This window comes from Sinohyriopsis cumingii, chromosome 4 (assembly GCF_028554795.1).
Source record: "Sinohyriopsis cumingii isolate HCF-2022 chromosome 4, ASM2855479v2, whole genome shotgun sequence".
In the NCBI taxonomy this organism is placed as follows: Eukaryota; Metazoa; Mollusca; class Bivalvia; order Unionida; family Unionidae; genus Sinohyriopsis; species Sinohyriopsis cumingii.
This window is the reverse complement of record NC_142964.1, coordinates 54,497,358-54,512,442: the sequence shown is the minus strand read 5'-3', so window position 1 is coordinate 54,512,442 and position 15,085 is coordinate 54,497,358. Positions and strand designations below refer to the sequence as shown.

The 15,085-nt window shown below is 36.3% G+C and overlaps 2 protein-coding genes across 2 annotated transcripts in view; both read right to left on the bottom strand.

Annotated features, from left to right (window-relative positions):
* Positions 1 to 8,177: 8,177 nt before the first annotated feature.
* On the bottom strand, positions 8,178 to 8,732 carry LOC149801187 (uncharacterized). The gene has a single exon (XM_089956774.1). The coding sequence runs from the start codon at positions 8,730 to 8,732 to the stop codon at positions 8,178 to 8,180; it is 555 nt and encodes a 184-aa protein (XP_089812900.1).
* A 5,025-nt stretch (positions 8,733 to 13,757) lies between these two features.
* Positions 13,758 to 15,085, bottom strand: part of LOC149801186 (prefoldin subunit 3-like) — a 39,660-nt gene continuing 38,332 nt past the window's right edge. Inside the window, exon 6 of the mRNA XM_089955219.1 lies at positions 13,758 to 14,518. Coding sequence (XP_089811345.1) covers positions 14,457 to 14,518 — 62 coding nt within the window. The 3' untranslated portion in view covers positions 13,758 to 14,456. The remainder of the gene's footprint in view (positions 14,519 to 15,085) is intronic.

The window sequence follows — 15,085 nt, the reverse complement described above, 5'->3', positions numbered from 1 at the left end:
TTGTGTTAGCAACTTCCTGTGCTAGCTCATTTATTTTTTTATTTGCCGCGTCGTTTATAGCTTTACTGATTTCGGGGGGCATTTCGCTGGTGCTAGGTAATTTGACAGGCTGTTTTTTTTTACGCATTAAATTTGATATTTTGCTTTTGACAGCATCGAAGCCTTTAGTGGCCAAATTACCAATACCAGAAACGTCGCCGATCTTTCCTATTGCTTTTGACGCGAATTGCTTAGCTGCGGGTCCGATTTTAGGGACTACTCGCGTGACGAAACTTTTAACGATGTCACCGAGTCCATTGCCGTGAATATATTTATATACAGGCAATCGAGAGTTAACTATGCGGACCTGTCTGGGTCTGCGCTGATGTTTGTGAACAATCATGTTATTTCAATTGTGTTGTTTTAATCGATGAGTTCGTCAACGAGTTCTTTGTAAATATAGGAGTCGATGACACCACCGCGGAATAATCGCTGACAAATATCTGAAGCCTCGTTGATTATTTCATGAGAGTTATTTCCGGCTCGTTTTCCTCCGATTAATACTTCGAGGCGAGACACGTCGTTGACAACGCTGTCAGGGCAAATGGTATATCCGCTTCCTGTCTTTGGGCTTAGTGATTTTTTTCTTTCTTCTCTTTCCTTATATTCTTCAACCTCCTTTAAAAAATTAAGATATCCGTGATCAAATTCATTTATGTGCTTTCTTAAACTAGCAAAATAAACCATCGCCGGCCATATTGCCGGTGAGAACTTATTAAATTTCTTTTTCAGATACACTGATCTATTTATCGGAGAAGGATCCGCAGCAACTATCAATCTAGCATAATCGTCTTTGAGAAAATCTATACCATCTTCTTTAAAATAATAATCGGCAGTTACATGAGTTTCAGGTGTTTTGTGTAAAGATGCAATTTCTTCCTTAGTAAATTTTCGGTCTTGGGGGGGGGTATTCTTCAGTTACCATTTGAACTTTTTCGTCACTAGGTTGATCTATTGGTTCCTGAGGTTGACTTCTTATTTTTGGTCTGGCCCCTAATTCTTGTGGTTGAATATCTTCTTCCAATTCCTGTGGTTGAATATCTTCTTCCTGTGGTTGAATATCTTCCTTTGGTCTTGCTTTTCCCTTCCGTGAAGATTTAGCTTTTTCTTCCTTCTCCTGTCGTCTTCTTTCTTTCGCTTGTTGCTTTTCTTCCTTCGCTCGTTGCTTTTCTTCCTTCGCTTGTTGCGCATTATAATTATATGTATCCTTTGCGGCTGTTAAAAATCTTCTGTAAAATGGATCCGTTTCTCTCGACTGTGGTTTTCCCGTGTAAACTTTATATAACATACTATACCAATCTTTACGGTTTTTGTATCTTCCTTTTCCTTTATCAGTCAGATATTCTCCTCGACCATCAAAATAATTTTCCGCAAATTGACCAAATTGATCTATATTACTATACAGCGTCGAGAGCGGTTGTGATATTATTTCCCATCCCGCCTCGGTGAAATTTTCTCTTAAATTCTCGATATTAAACTTCCCTTTTCCTACTCTAGGTTTTCCTACTCCAGGTTTTCCTTTACTTATTTTAAAACCAATTGCAGGTTGTTGCCCGCGTTGTTGTGCTAGTATTGCTAATCGCTCCGGTAATACTCGTGATTGTTCCTCAATACCTTTCAACATGGGAAAAATTCCACTTTTCATGATATCCTTGTCTCTTTTCTCACCATATACGACTCGCTCGGTTGTTTCGGTAACTGGTTTTAACCATTTTGACGATACCTCGGCAATTCCGAATTCTGTGTCTTCGTGTGCTCGGACATTTTTCTTATATAATTGTTTTGCCGGGATAAGTTTTTTTAGTGACGCTAATTGCTCTCGCGCTAATCTGGCAGAATGAGGCTCTCCAACTGTGCTGGTTTTCTGACTCATATTATATTCAAGTATATTATTTTAATGCGACGTAAAATTGGGAAAAGCAGCCCCAAAGACAACAAAAAAATTAACACAAAAAATATTCCCTAAATTTTATTTTTCCTGTCCTGGACGCTATAATTTACTAACACACCGGCGCGACCAACAGATGCATCCGGTCTGAAATGCACGAAAATTAGCTTCCGTAGAAGGCGTTATTTCTGCTTTCTGAGGCTTCTACGGAGAAAGTTCTCGTAGGAAGGTTTATTTTGGCTGGAAACTCTGGTCTGTTCAACTTCCCTGCTGCTCATAATGATTCAAATAAGAATAACTTTAAATGGCTTATAAGAGGTTCCACAACTCATTGTAACAAAAACTGCGTAAACGAATTCTGTGGACTTCACTTACAAAGTGTACAAAGAGGGAGTTTAGGACCAAAACTGTGTTTTAAGTTTGGTGTTGGTGTTAGAGGAGAAACGCAGTTGTGTGTGTAATGTGGTGGTAAAAGATACAGAGAGTTAAAACGATATTTTGACGAAAAAAAATGACAATAATCTCAAGGCCATAAAAAAATGCTGACGTTTATCAGGCCAGATTTTCAAAATAACTATTTAGACAAGTACTATTATTATACAAACTAGAGCAAAATGAGTTTGTAAAATATCCTATCATCAAGGATTATAAAGCATCTCAAGATGGTGTAATCAGGCACTGTCGACTAAAAGAACCATTCGGTAATATCACTAATACTGGTTATCTCAGATTTTCTGCTTGGGGAAGAAACATAATCTTTGTCACAAATTTGTATACGAGTGTTATCACGTAGTAATCGAAGACGGTCTTGTGATCTATCATATTGATTCAAATCCCCCCAAAAAACTTTTCTAATTATTTACGAGCTATTACACAGAGTCAGAATAACAAATCTGGTATTACTGGGAAGTATAATAAATTTCCAAGGGTCCTTAAATCCGTAAATACAGAAACTGGAGAAGAAATAAAATTTCAATCAATGAATGCGGCTGGCAAATGTTTTGATATTTGCATACCTTCAGTACAATCTGTCGCAGATAATATTACTAAATCAGCATTTTTGAAAAAATGCAAACAAAAATATTTCAGTATCTCCCAATTGTGTTAGAAACAAACAGGTGAAGGGAGATTAATCTGTCAGGCAAAGTTCTCACCGGTAGAGTAATCAAACAGTTACCCCTCTTGCTACTGCGTAATATTATATTTTTGTGTCATTATTCAGTACTAATACAATAATTTAAAAGTCTGCATGGTAATTAACATAACAGAGTTCAAGAAAATGTTTTACTTACCTCTGGTCCCTCGTGAGTACACTTCCATACTGACTGTGAGAGAGAAATTCTGGCTGTCTTTTATAGTCACGACAACTCCCACGCAGAATATTCCCGAAATGACGGAGATTCCAAGAAATAATGGTTAATTCCAGAATAACTCAATCATCTGATTTTCTAGAACATTCTGAAATATTCGCCTTCACAGAATGTTCTAGAAAATCAAGGGAGTTTCTAAACCTACTTAAATTCCAGAATCATTGAGTTTCTAAACCAACTTGAATTCCAGAATTCAGTCAAGTGATTTTCTAGAAAATTCTGCGTAGACTATAAAAGGCAGTCATCATTTTTACTCGCAGTCAGTCTGGAAGTGTATTCGGGAGTGAACAGAGGTAAGTGAAATATTTATTTAGTAATCTAGAGGTCCTGTTTGCGCCATACTACACCAATATATATCATCTTGGTTGAGGAATACAATTTAAATATATATTTATTATATAATTAACTACTAAAATATTATTGCTATTATTTCTGCAATTAAAAAATTAAAACACCACTGCATAAAAATATCTGAAGAACTAAATTCTAAACAAATTATTTGTGATCTTGAATCATTACACCAGCGGAAAATTGAAGATAGATATACACTATCAGCAGAATATATGTTTATTAAGCTCGTTCAACAAGCTATATTCGAATTCTTGGCGGTTGAGGGAGATTGTTGGATCATAAAAATGAAAGCAGTGTAAGTAATTGTCAAAGCGAGCATTTCAACTTTGTCTAGTGTGACGCATTGTGAAATGACAGGTTTATTTATGATAATATTTAATTATTTTTATTTGTGATAATATACACCCTGATTCAGATTTCTGAAAATATTTATTCTGATTCAAATTTATTTATGATAATATTTATTCTCCTTCATATTTTATCTGACAATATTTATTCTCAGATTTATTTCTGATATTGATTTTCAATCAGATATTTTTCTGATAATATGTTTTAATTTCTGATAATATTAACTCTCATTCAGATTTATGTCTGATAATAAATTCTTTTAATTTTTATTCTGATAATATTTATTCGGATTATAATATTTCTTTAAACTCTGATAATAATATTTATTCTGATTATGAAAATAATATTTATTATGATTCTGAAAATATTTTTTTAATGCTTTTAATAATATTTATTAATGATCCTGATTTTCTTAGAAATTCTGACGAAGTTAGGTCATAATTCGTCCTTTTATCATTGATTTTAGTCGATTTGTAGAAAATCCATTAAATTACAGATTTTTAAAGGGCCAAACCTCATGCGGTTCTTTAATTGATTCTAGGATTTATTGATAATTTTGTTAATTTTATTCATTTTTTAGTAGACATTTAATCAGAATCGGATTAAAAAGAAACATTACTTCAGACTGTTTCGTGAGAATTTATCAACAAATCATCAAAATCATTTAGAAACGCGTGTGAAGTTTGACCCTTCGAGAATCAGTAATTTAATGGTTTTGCAAAGATCATATAATAATAATAAGATTAATAATAATAACTCTGATAATAAGTTATTCTGATAATTATAATTATGTAATTTCTGTTTTTATTACGATTTTTATTATATTAAGTACAATTCACCCAAACAAATTATAAAATATGACTGATTTTCACAATTACGACTAGCATATACCCTATTAAATTTGAGAATCAGTGAAGAACCAGATTATAGTATTTATTTTGATATTTTTCTTAATCTAATATTTTTTAAATTCTGATATTAATATTTATTGTAATTTTTTTGTTTTCGAGATTTTTATTTTAAGTACATATAACCCATCAAATTATAAAATCTGACTGATTTTCATGATCTTAGGTAACATTCACCTGAAATAAGGACGAGACGAGAATCAGTAAAAAATAAATTTTGTTATAATATATTTATTTGCTCCTTTTGCAAAGTCAAGGATGAAATTATTATTATTATTATTATTATTATTATTATTATGTAATATTTTATTTTTAAGTTTGTTTTTGATGAGATTATTTTCAGGATTATTTACCCCATCAATTTAATGAAATTGTTTGAAAATCTGATTTAATCGGGTAATATACCCATCAATTTGAGGAAATTATTTGACAATCTGATTTAATTTGGGTAATATACCCATCAAATTATAAAATATGACTTCCTTGACTTTGTCAAGGTTGAGTATCAAATTATACAATCTGAACGAGAATCAGTAAAAAATAAATTGTTATATTTTTTTATTTCCCCTGATTAGGAATCAGGATTGAAAATCAATCACGAACGTGAAGTTCTATCATCTTACATACAAATTCAAATTCAGAATTTCTTATTGCAAATCAAGCAAGTGTCGGGATTGGTCAGTAAGTTTGAAATGTATCTTTGATAACAGCGGATTATGATATCGCAGATAAACTGGATTAATAGGCTCTTGTACAATCAAATATCCAGAAGGTACTCGAGGTTTCAATGTATACAGAATATATCCTTGCTGAGCCGGACTAGATTTTTCAAGATCAATTTGCTAGCTGCCATCAATTGCATCACATGCAAGATTAACTGTGATTGTTGATGTTATATTTACAATTCCTGGTCAAATATGATGGCCCCCACCGTACAGATCATTGTTATGTTTGAGAATACTTGCTGGTGGGCTTGATTTTCTCCATGACTTAACAATTTGTGGAAAATATTCATTGATAAGACCACTGACTGATTTCTTTAGCACGTTAACGTTACATCCTCGTATTAAACATGTTGATGATTCTGCTTCAGTTATTTTATAATGTTCAGCAATTAATTGGCTACGGGGTTTGCTAGGAAATATATATCGTCCAAAGATTACAGACTCAATACTAACTAAATTGACATATTCAAGGTCTGATGTAACTTGATTCAGATGTATTGTTTCAACGATTTGTTGTTTTATCTCGTTATTGTAGTATTGGATGATACTAGAAAATAAATTTCGTCGAGTACTAAATATAATTTGATGTTTATTTTTAATTCTTTCAGCACATACATTAATAAATTCCTCGTTAGGAGTTTCAGAAAATTTAAATAAATCTTCTGGTAGAACAGAAGGAACTCCAACAATATTTTTGGTAGTAGGTAAAAGTTTTGGTTGGCCAGAAACTTTTTCATCAAATCCACTATTCCATGGATATTGTTTTCGATATTATGGATCCTTTAAGAATATTTTCTTGTCTGTGAAGAATTCTTCACGTTTGGTTCTGGTGGTCCTTGATGAACAGGCAGAATATTTGGCCATCCTAACACACTTCTGATCGATGATTGATAAATATGCATAGCGTAATCTTGCGAATATATTTCTGTCATAGCTGATAATGTTGGCTCGTGATCAGTAATATCAATTTTGGATTCATTTTGCTATAGATTTATTTCTGCGATGAATTTTATCATTGATTTGTTCAATTTGATAACAGTCTGTGGGAATACCAACAACTTGCCAATCAGGAGTTCCATCTTGTTTATATTTATTTGAAATACAAGCGATTTCCTGGCAATCAAACGAATGATTTTTATCTGATACTTGGTCAGCTGTGATATACTCGTAATTATGCAAGTGCTATTTCTTTTGCTGGAATTGCATTTGGAAAGTTAACACTAAATTTAGGATTAGCTGAGCTTGCTGATATCATCGTTGTTCTTGACAGAATTGTATTAGAAACGATCTGCTGTAGTAATTCGTTCGGCGTTGACATTATTATTATTATTATTATTTAAATCAGGCGTAGATTCTATCACAGTCATTACTTCTTTGTAAATTTTACTCATTTCTGTGAACACGGCATCTGATATTATTCCATCACCGAGACTTGATGATATCAACGGAGATAATTTGGAATATGCTACCATCGCTCTGTGTGTGTGTATTTTGGATTTTTAACGTAGCTTTAACAATTTTGCAGCCGTATTGTTACGATGTCTGCAGTGTGTCAGTTTATAGTAATGTTTGGGGTGGTGGATCATGCCGCAGACATGTAGCATGATGTCCCACCCAGTCACAGTATGCAGACACCAGGTCTTAATGTTGAGCGTCTAGCGAGGCAGCTGTTAGTACCATTTGTATAAATCTTTGGTGTGACTCGGTCGAGGTTCGAACCCACGACCTTCTGCATCCGAGGCGGACGCTCTAACCACAAGGCCACCGGATTGGTCAGCATCGCTGTGTGTAATTTCATTATATACTCATGCAATTTCATGTTTGTACAAGTGCATTTTTTTTTGTGATGATACTAAGAACACCTGCAATTGTTGTTGCAGCTGAAATACAAATTGTTATCAGATCGTTTACCGCGCCATTAGACAAACACACTGACCTAGTGTGATGTCTATCACTTAACAGGCTAACTTTGGGAACTATTTACAAAATCAGCAAAGATACCTTGCTACAAATTACCCATGCCTCCGAATAAGTGTCCTCATACTACAACTGCAATGTATTTAGATTGTTTTTAAAGCTTCAGAATATATTCAACATTACTAAATATTATAAAAGAAAAATCATTGCGATTAAAGTTTTTTTTTTAAACATAAGCAAGCACTGTTGTCTAATTCAAGAGTTCTAAATGCAGTCACACACTGTAGATCCAGCCGAATATTTCAGATAAGTCTTATTTTAACTTAATGGTTTTCACTTTCAGCACTTTTTACTTTTTAAATTTAAACAACTGAAGTTTGCAGTGTCGCATATGAATTTTTTGGAATTCAAGTTTCTCTCTAAAATGCATGTTCTTTCCACCAGCTCGGGTGTCACCTTTGGCGTCCACTCTGGGTCGTTGGTAACGAGTGTTCCGATGCGATACTTTCCATAGGGTACGGCCATGGTAGATCCATAATTCTGGATGGATCATCGCGATTATTCTAGCTAGCATTGTCATGCTCATCGATATCATCATCACTTTTGATACATATCGTTGTTATCTCAGACTTTACAGGATTTCATTCTGTCTACATGAACCACTTGTGATTTGCCCCATATCCATACTGTGCATGGTGTCACGGTGTGTCACATCACCGAGTTGTTTAACAACCTGAAATGGTCCCTTCCACCAAGACTGCAATTTACTTGACATTCCTGTTTTCCTTTGTGGAGCGTAAGCCCAAACCAAATCATCTGCTTTGAACTGTTCCCATTTCAATCGACTGTCGTAGAGTCTCTTCTGGCGGTTCCTTGCAAATTGATGAGCTAAAAGCATTGTTTCCGAAAGGTTTTCAACCCATGTATTTCGAGAATATGCATCTGCTGGCCGTCCAAATTGAATATCGAGTGAAACGATCACTTTCTTACCAAGCATCAAGAAGTTTGGAGTGAAATTTTTATACTCTTGGACAGCTGCCTGATACGCCATTGTTAAATATGGCAAGTGTTCATCACAGTTATCCTGATGTTCATTTACATATGCAGAAAGCATCACAGTGAGCGTTCCGTTGAACCTTTCAACCATTCCATCGCTCTGTGGATGGTAAGCAGTTGTCCTGCACATTTCTTGGAAAATTTCAGATTTGAATTGTGTTCCTTTATCCGAATGAATATGACCAGTCACTCCCTATCTGCAGATTATCTCTTCAACAAGTACACTAGCTACCGCTATGGCCTTGACAAAGAGTTGGCTATAACATTCGAGCATACTGGGATATGGCGAACATGTGGCTTGGTTGATGACAACACCATTTCAGATAGTCTCACACCATGACGCAAATGTCTGATGACTGGGGCCATCCTTATTGTTGGAGATTAATCAGCTTCGTAGGATTCGGTTCCTCCTTGTCATTTGAGATAAGTCACCACCGTAGAGTTGTCAGACAGAATGAGAACTCCCTTGCTAAGCAAATATTCTTGACACCAGTAAAGGATTTTCACAATGGCCAGAATAATTTATACATATGTTGTTCCTGGGGAGAACATGCACAGCTGGTGTCCCAAAAAGATGGTATTAGGTTGGCTCCCCAGTCTTCCATACTTGCATTGGTACGGACTACAATCTCAAGCGGGTGGACATGTAATTAGGTTGCTCCCATTTCCGCTGATGGGGCCTAACTAGAGTGTTGATGGTGGGAGGATGGTTCAGTGGGCAAACCTGAGAACTCCATTCGTGCTAAGGAAATAGTAGCAATGCAGTAGAAGCTGACCTAGGACCATGAGGACTGCTTCCGCATTGAGGAAGCCTAGTAGGCGAAGGGATTCCTGCGCAGATAGAATTTCCTCGAAAGTGAGGTCCTATGATGGGTTGTCTGAGTGCTCGATTCTGAGGAAGACGAAATATGTTGCATGCTTACTGAACTCCATACCTAGGTGAACAAATCGCTGAGATGGTACTAGGCTGGATTTTCCCTGTCGATGAGAAGTCCAGATTGGAAATAAGGATTATTATGTCTTGTTTGAGCTAACTTATTGATGTTGCTGAAGGATGTCGGCCAGGTAACGATGTTGTTGCCATATAAATGGTCCAGAAATGCACCAGACGAGTGAAAAGCCATGGGCCAACGTTGAACCCCAATTGGAGAGCCCTGAAATGGTATACGATGTTGTAGGCAAATCGCATTAACATCCTGGGAGCCTTATGAACATGAAGGTATGCACAATCTAAGTCCACAGTGATGGCAAAGTCTGTCTCGTGGATAGCATTTAAAATGCATTGCGGCGTTTCCAGTGGGAACCAAGGGGCATGGATGAATAGACTGAGGGCGCTTAGGCCGATGACCAGATGTAGAGAGTCGTTTGCTGTTGGGACCAAGAAAAGGTGCGGAACAAATGATAGAACCCTCTTGTTACTATATCCGCCTCATATGCGAAAAAAAAATGACTTCTGATTTTTTTTATTTGAGCTTTGATGGGACAGCTTTCAGAAGTTCGTGTCCTATGACTGGCCTTTGGGTAAATTTAATGCTTTTGCATACTATTCCTATATCGATGCTGTGGTTGTGGCGAAGGAGGGAAATATGTCTCCTTGATGGCTTGTTTGCAGACATCATCCACTGGGACATTCAACAGAAGATTAGAGGATAAAGGCTGTGCCCTTAGCTTGGCTGTATAGTGGTCCTTCAGGCAAGTACAGGCAGAGGGTACTGAGTTGCATCCCACCAAATGGACTGGTAGCTGCAGTTACGACATTGACTAAAGTATGTTGAGGGGCTCCACTCAGTACTTGGGCCATTCTTGAGACCAACTCCCATGCATGCACTGAGGTTTTCAGAGTGGGCGATGATAAGCCTTGTTCCATTGGATGGAAGACAGCCTGAGAGAACAAGGTCCAACAACAAAGTCATGGCAGTGATATTGCTCATTAACTACAGAGTGTCAACAAAGGCCATCAGATCCATATGTATGGAGTGTGGCTGGGGTTCCGAATCAAAGACTGGGGGGGGGGAGGTAGAGCTGCTGACAAACTGGTGAAGTAGGTGAGTCAAAATGTCTTTAACTCTTCCGGACTGTGAAAGTAACTTAAGTCAGAATCTTCCGTTCCATCATAAGATCAACAGATGCTTGAGTTCGGGTCCAGGCTGTTGATGGAGTGGGAAGAGGATGTCAAACATTAGGGGTGGAAAAACGACCTCAACAGGTGCTTGGAAGGTTGAAACTTCCCATGCCATTGGATAGTGTAGAAGATATGACAGTAATAGATTAAAAGCAACATCATGCTGCTTGTGTGTGGTGAGGCAAAGGTCCCCTGTAACAATTGACACTAAGGTAGTGAATAGTGTCAAGGTCTGTTGCTCAGTAAACTCGTTGAACACCCTGAATTAGAAACCATGACTTCAAGAGACTTGCTGAGTACAGAGTTTCTTCTCGTGTCAGTGTTGAGAGATTGTGAAGTGACATCTGTTGATGCATGAGATAATTTTCATGTCATCGTGCCAAACAAGTGTCTCGAGAAGGTATGAGTTTGACGTACTGGTAGCTGGGCTGTTATTGATTGAGCCTGTAATAATATTTGACCTTCATGATCTCTAGTATATGGCCAATGCCGGTCCCAATGGAAATAGGAGATCCATGTAAAGAATATTGTTAGGATCATCAGTTGGGATGGTTTATGGTATATTTGATCCAAGTAACCTGTCCGTATGTCTGCTGAATGAGAAGGAACTTGGCAGTTTGTTAGCTGTCCCTAGCTATTCCGCAAGAGGAGTCAAGTCATACCCCAAGTAGGCAAGGTAGAGGGAGTTCCAAATGCTGAGCCCTTTGATGGTGTTGTAGGTGCTGGAGCTCTTCCAGATCATGTCAATGTCTGACACTTCGTGGCTGAAGGTTAAGTTGAATTATCTCCCTTGTCCCCATAAAGTTTCACACAGAGTTAAACTGTGAGCCTGCATGTTATGTTTGAATACCATGTGGGACAGAGCTATACCAAATTATGGTTACCTGGAAAAAGTGATAGCAGATGATCTCAATTACAATGCTAACTGTACGGAAGGTCAAGGATAGCCTGTACAGGTAGAATCATTGAAGCCTGGTATTCCAAGGTGAAAAATATTGTGGGAAATGAAGCTCACCAGTACATACCTGAAAAGATGGAATTATGCACATATCAATTGCTTCTTAAGAGCATAAAGACATGCACACATATAAATAATGTAGCCCGAAACTAACACATAGGGTACATGTGCGACTGAATGCTCAATAAATATTAAAGTTTTTGCAGATAAACAGGACTCAAGTGTCGCCTATAGATAGAAACATGTATGCGCAGGAGGTGAATGAATAAACCATGTATAGAGTGCTGACCTGCACTTGTCCGACCAGAGTGGAAGAAATACAGAAATATACACAAGTGGCTACATTACGCACAAAAAACCTTCACATAAAAGGGAACAAGAGGCACCATTATAAAGACATATACAGTAGGTGCAGCAATATCCATCACAAGGCAATACTTGTAGGGAAAAAGGATCAGAGACTGTGCGTACAATACATTAAAGTTGGCACCTGGATGCTACAAATGCCTTGGACAGAAACTCGCCAATATGTACCTGTTCATAATAGAATTACACATATATAGGAGTTATATGAGACTTGCATGTATAAAGTAAATATTGACTGAACTGAATGGGAGGTCGCCTAAGCTCCAAGTGCAAGTGCCTAAATGTATGACAATGACAAAGTGTTAGCAACTTGTAAAGGCAGAACTTTGTTGTGATAGAAAGAGAAAAAGATGGAAATATAGATGGAGGAAACTTTCCTTAAAAGTGAAAAACTCCTCCAACTTGTAGTGGTATATCTTTCATGTAGCTTCTGTTTTCTTCAAGGTCTCTCATGACGAGAGCATGCTTCCTGGCAAGAGCAGAAGTAGTAACTGATGTATTATTAGGTTTTGCCATAAAGTCTTATACGAAAGGTTAGATCACACTGCCCAATCACCACATAGACCAGCAGACAACTTTTACCTCCCTTTAGCTAACAGCAGAATCTGGGAAGGGCTGGATTTGTGATGTAGTAGTAGTTCTCCTATGGTGTTATGATTGGGTAATGTATTTGAAGAAGAAACCAAATTCTTTCAAGGTCTCATCAATATAAAGCTTTGTACCAATTTTGGTCAATATCCAACAATTTCTAGTATGGTTTTCTTGCAGAAACAAAACTGACCACTGATGGACAGGATTACTATATGGCTCTGCCATCTTCATTGAAAGGGTCTTATTAAACTAGGTCTTCTTTAGACAGACTGACATTTATATGCAACTGTTTGCTGTGGGAGTTTTGACTATTTCATTCTACACAGATACCAAAATAGATTGTGGATGTGAGTACCAATTTCATCTGCTTCTTAGATGAGAATAATACCTATAGATGATGATTGTTTTCATTATCATTCATAGATTCATTTCTTACTGATGTGATATTCTGAATATAAAACGGCAATAGTTTGAAATTTACAGTAAAGCCTTTATCTGTAAAAGTCTCACATTTCAAGCCCTTGTGGATAGAATATCAGTGAATGTATAATAGGTGCTTTCAAAATTGGTGTGTAAATTACATTTTCCTTTCTGAATTATTTGGTCCCAATATCAAGATTGCTTATGTGCAAATACCTATGCCATTGCCCCCCCCCCACAACAACAACCATTCTGCAAGACAACCTGTACAACAACAACGTTCTGAAAGACATCATTAACAGCCGTCAAATAATTTACAATTCGAAAGAATAAAAATCGATATCAAAATGAATGGGTTGTACCCTTTAAAAAATATCTACATATCTCTCGAGGCTACCAAAATTTTATGAACCTTTTCTGATTTGGTACCGCTGTACACAGACAATGCCAATGACAGCGGAATTTTAGCTATCATCGTGTTTAGAAACAAACATATTTCTTCGAACTAAAGAATGTAACTGCATTATCAAAGGAAAATAGTATAGTCCTTGGGATCTAATAATCTGCAACTTAAAAGGACTTCAGCCCCTGAAAAAAATACAGTATCTTAAAAAGACAAGTCCTCGTGACACAATACACTACCTTAAAAGGATAAACAATTAGGTAAGTGTCAGGATGGGGACAAGAAACAATATCTGTTGAATACCAAGTACCATTTAATGAAGTTTGAGATTTTTTATTTATTTTAACATGTTGCTTCAAATTTATCTTGCAATCAAGTCACATCATGATCTGTAATTCCCTTCATCAAGATATACTGCAAGAAATATTTGTCAAATTCATTTAAACTATTTGTAGTAAGTAATCATACATACTGATAAAAAATGAACTCACTACATTCATGTTTCATTTAAAGCTGACAAATTGCAAGCTGATACACAATTTATTTTCTTGTGATAGAAACCATTTACTAAAGCAAAAAAGAGGTAATAACATCATATTATCAGCCATATCACACTTAACAATCAAATTTAAAAAGAAATAAAAGAGAACTTGAAATGGGTTCAAAACAAGGAAATAAATACTGATGTCTAAAAGCTCTCAATCACAGAGCCATGTAATCAAAAAAGACTTGCCATGAATTTTCAAAAAACAGTTTTGAATTAACACTATTATTGAATCTTTTGTCTCATTAGCAGCACGATAAAGAAATGCAAGAAAAAATTGTTTTTGGTTTTATTTTCCTAAGGTGTGTTTGTGCACATTGGAGATTTTCTCCAAAAAATTAAACTACATGGAAATGAATTACAGCCTCCTGTTTGTGAGTTTTCTAAGTTGCTAAATGATGTTCAGTTTGTTCAGATTGACAAAGAACGTCTAAAGAGTGATGATCCCAGTTATGACTTTCCTTGCAATGCTTGTCGCCGTTTTACGTCCCAATTGTATACACGTGCCATATCTGATTCTATGTTAAGGAAAACCAACACACAAGTTTACACCATCCAACACATACTTATATATATTTCATATGTTTACACAATCAATGTCATTACAGATCACTGCCATCTCACCTCTGTCTGCATGGGTTTGAGTCTCGGGCTCGGCCAATGTGGGTAGGTGAGAAAGCTTGCTGGTAGCTTCTCGTGGGTCGGTGATTCTTTCCGGGGTTTTCCCGGGTTCTTCCTCCACCATTTATTCTGGCCACCATGTATAGCCAAGCTGGTGCTGAAAAATGGCATTAAACCCTACAACAACAACACAGTGATTGAACCTCTAGTCATGATAAAATCTGAACATCATGCAAAAGTAACAAAATTATACTCTGACTCTATATCACTGTAACACACTAACCAAATTATACTTTGACTCTGTATCACTGTAACACACTAACTAAATTATACTTTGACTCTATATCACTGTAAAACACTAAATGATACTTTGACTCTATATCACTGTAAATTATGCTTTGACTATATCACTGTAAATTATACTTTGACTCTATATCACTGCAAATTATACTTTGACT

What these genes read in the sequence shown, in the direction of transcription:
- LOC149801187 (XM_089956774.1), bottom strand. Translation starts at nt 8,732, where the DNA reads ATGTGCAGGACAACTGCTTACCATCCACAGAGCGATGGAATGGTTGAA.